This window comes from Engraulis encrasicolus, chromosome 17 (genome assembly GCF_034702125.1).
Source record: "Engraulis encrasicolus isolate BLACKSEA-1 chromosome 17, IST_EnEncr_1.0, whole genome shotgun sequence".
In the NCBI taxonomy this organism is placed as follows: domain Eukaryota; kingdom Metazoa; phylum Chordata; class Actinopteri; order Clupeiformes; family Engraulidae; genus Engraulis; species Engraulis encrasicolus.
In genome coordinates, this window is record NC_085873.1 from 24,177,963 (window position 1) to 24,180,462 (window position 2,500).

The 2,500-nt window shown below is 43.3% G+C and overlaps 1 protein-coding gene across 1 annotated transcript in view; it reads right to left on the reverse strand.

The window, feature by feature from the left end:
* Positions 1–2,500, reverse strand: part of LOC134466952 (brain-specific angiogenesis inhibitor 1-associated protein 2-like protein 2) — an 18,643-nt gene that overhangs the window by 862 nt on the left and 15,281 nt on the right. The window contains exons 10-11 of the mRNA XM_063220880.1: positions 2,080–2,281; positions 1,492–1,566 (exon numbers count right to left, since the gene is read on the reverse strand). Coding sequence (XP_063076950.1) covers positions 1,492–1,566; positions 2,080–2,281 — 277 coding nt within the window. The remainder of the gene's footprint in view (positions 1–1,491; positions 1,567–2,079; positions 2,282–2,500) is intronic.

The following is a 2,500-nucleotide window of genomic DNA, read 5'->3' on the forward strand; positions in this document are numbered from 1 at the left end:
GTAAATACTTGAAATGGCATTTTGGCTTCCAGCATGTGCTAAACGTAAGTATTTGAAATTGACTTGAAATCCTGGCTGTAAGTCATTGCAGTTCCTCCAGTCTTTTCCTTGCATCCTTTTCTTGTGATGAGAGGCTTGATGTTTTCGATGATCAATGACGTTGCTTACAGTTACAGCTACTCTTACAGCTTACATTTACAGTCCATTATTTAGTACTAGGCCTACATACTTTAATTTTTTTTTTTTTATATGCTTTAAAGTACAGCTTTTTATGGAGCAAATACAACAGGTTGGAACTAAAACGGTTGTATTTACAACTAATTAAGATATCACAAGATAAGATATCACAAGATATCATTAAAATAATATTATTGTGATAAGCAACACATAAAAAACTAGAACGGGCACTCGGTAGAGCGCAAATCTTCGCCTACGCCACTTATTTTTTTCTGGCCATCTTCAGAGTGTGGGGCATAACATTCTCCAAATGTTGGTGTTAGTTTCATTTAAATCGGACCGATTTAAATTTTTATCGTAATATTACATTTTTGGCCCATTCTTGACCTCTTATTCAATTCAGCTTGCACACGTTGTTCTGGCATATAGTGCTTGGCAAAGAAAAGTCACTGGAGTCACATAGACAAAAATGAACAATTATCATCTTGATATTAATGTTTTATTCCACATAACCAGCTTATACATTTATGAAATTTTGATGTCATTTTCATAAAAATCGGTCCAGAATTGACCGAGTTAAGATGAGAAACGTGCATTTCGCAAGGTCTTGACCCCACTGACCGTTGACCCCCAACCGCTAAAAAACGTATGGACACCACCATGACGTGTGGCACATCACAAAATCGGGAATTGAATTCTGCACATCTTAGCACTGGTTTCAGGCAAATCAGATGCCAATTAACCGAGATATCGCAAATTTACGTTTTTGACCTTTTCGTGACCTTGACCTTGACCTTTGACCCAATCACTCCCAAAAAGTAATCGATTGTTCCTTGGGTCATGACCAATCATCCCACTAAATTTCATAAAAATCGGCTCAGTTCTGTCTGAGTTATACGAAGTACAAACAAACAAACATATTCACAAATAAATAAAAAATAAATACACAGCGGTCAAAACATAACCTTCGCGACAAAGTCGGCGAAGGTAATAACACATAAAAATACAACAGTTGAAACGTGCTTTCTCAGTGCTTATGGATTGCTTTGGTTTTGCTAGGTGAGTTAAAAAGATGCACCCTTAATTATTACGATAGACAGAATTTGAAGTGTTCTCTCCCAGTGCTGGTTCAAAGTCTGCAAAATATCCTGGGTAGTGTTTTCTTGCACTTTATTCCAAGTCCAAAACACAGACACACAGACACAGACACACAGACTCACAGACAGACAAACACACGCACACGCACACGCACACGCACAGACACACAGACACACACACACACACACACACACACACACACGCACACACACTTACGTGAATGCAGGTGCAGGTGGAGGGGGAGGCGCCTGGTCCAACGGCTCCACATACGCGGCAGGAAACCAGCCCTGTCTGCAGACACATAAGGGGGAGACAGCACAAAACACAATGATGAAACCACAAATATGGCGGTAAGGTGTGTGTGTGTGTGGTGTGTGCGTGTGTGTGTGTGTGCGCGCGTGTTTGTGTGTGTGTGTGTGTGTGTCTGTGTGTGTCTGTGTGTGTGTGCGTGAGAGAGAGAGAGAGAGAGAGAGAGAGAGAGAGAGTGCATGTTCGTTAGTGTATACCGATTGCTGTGTTTGGCACATCCGTCGAGCCAGCCGTTGAGGGGCTGTGGCACCTGTGCAGACATAAGGTCTGTATGTGTGTGTGTGTGTGTGTGTGTGTGTGTGTGTGTGTGTGTGTGTTTTTGTGTGTGCGTGTGTGTGTGTGTATGTTTGTATGTGTGTGTGTGTGTGTTTTTATGTGTGTGTGTTTGTGTTTGTGTGTGTGTGTGTGTGTGTGTGTGTGTGTATGTGTGTGTGTGTTTTGGTGTTTGTATGTGTGTGTGTGTGAGAGTATGTGTGTCTGTCCGTTAGCGTATACCGATTGCCGTGTTCGCCACGTCCGTAGAGCCAGCCGTTGCGGGGCTGCTGTATGAGCACCACGATGATGTCATCCCTGTTGAAGTCCAGTATGGTGGGGTTGCCCGAGGGGGCGTGGTTCACTTTGGCCCTCATCAGACGGCCCGCGGCCAGCCCATCACCAACAGAACTGGAGCGGGAGCGAGTGGGCTGAGGAGATGGTCCTGTGTGAGTGAGGTGGGGGTGAGAGAGAGAAAGAGGCTAGAGTATTTAATTAACCCACACAAGGTAGGATGACGTCATTTGCGCGGTGCCCGTGTCATGCCTGTCTCAAAATCTACACCGCAATGAAAAAATACTGTTCAAATAAACTTGCTGTGAGAAAGGTTTTCATCATGTGGTGTGTAAAATGATTTTTCCTATGAAAAGTGTTACCCACGACA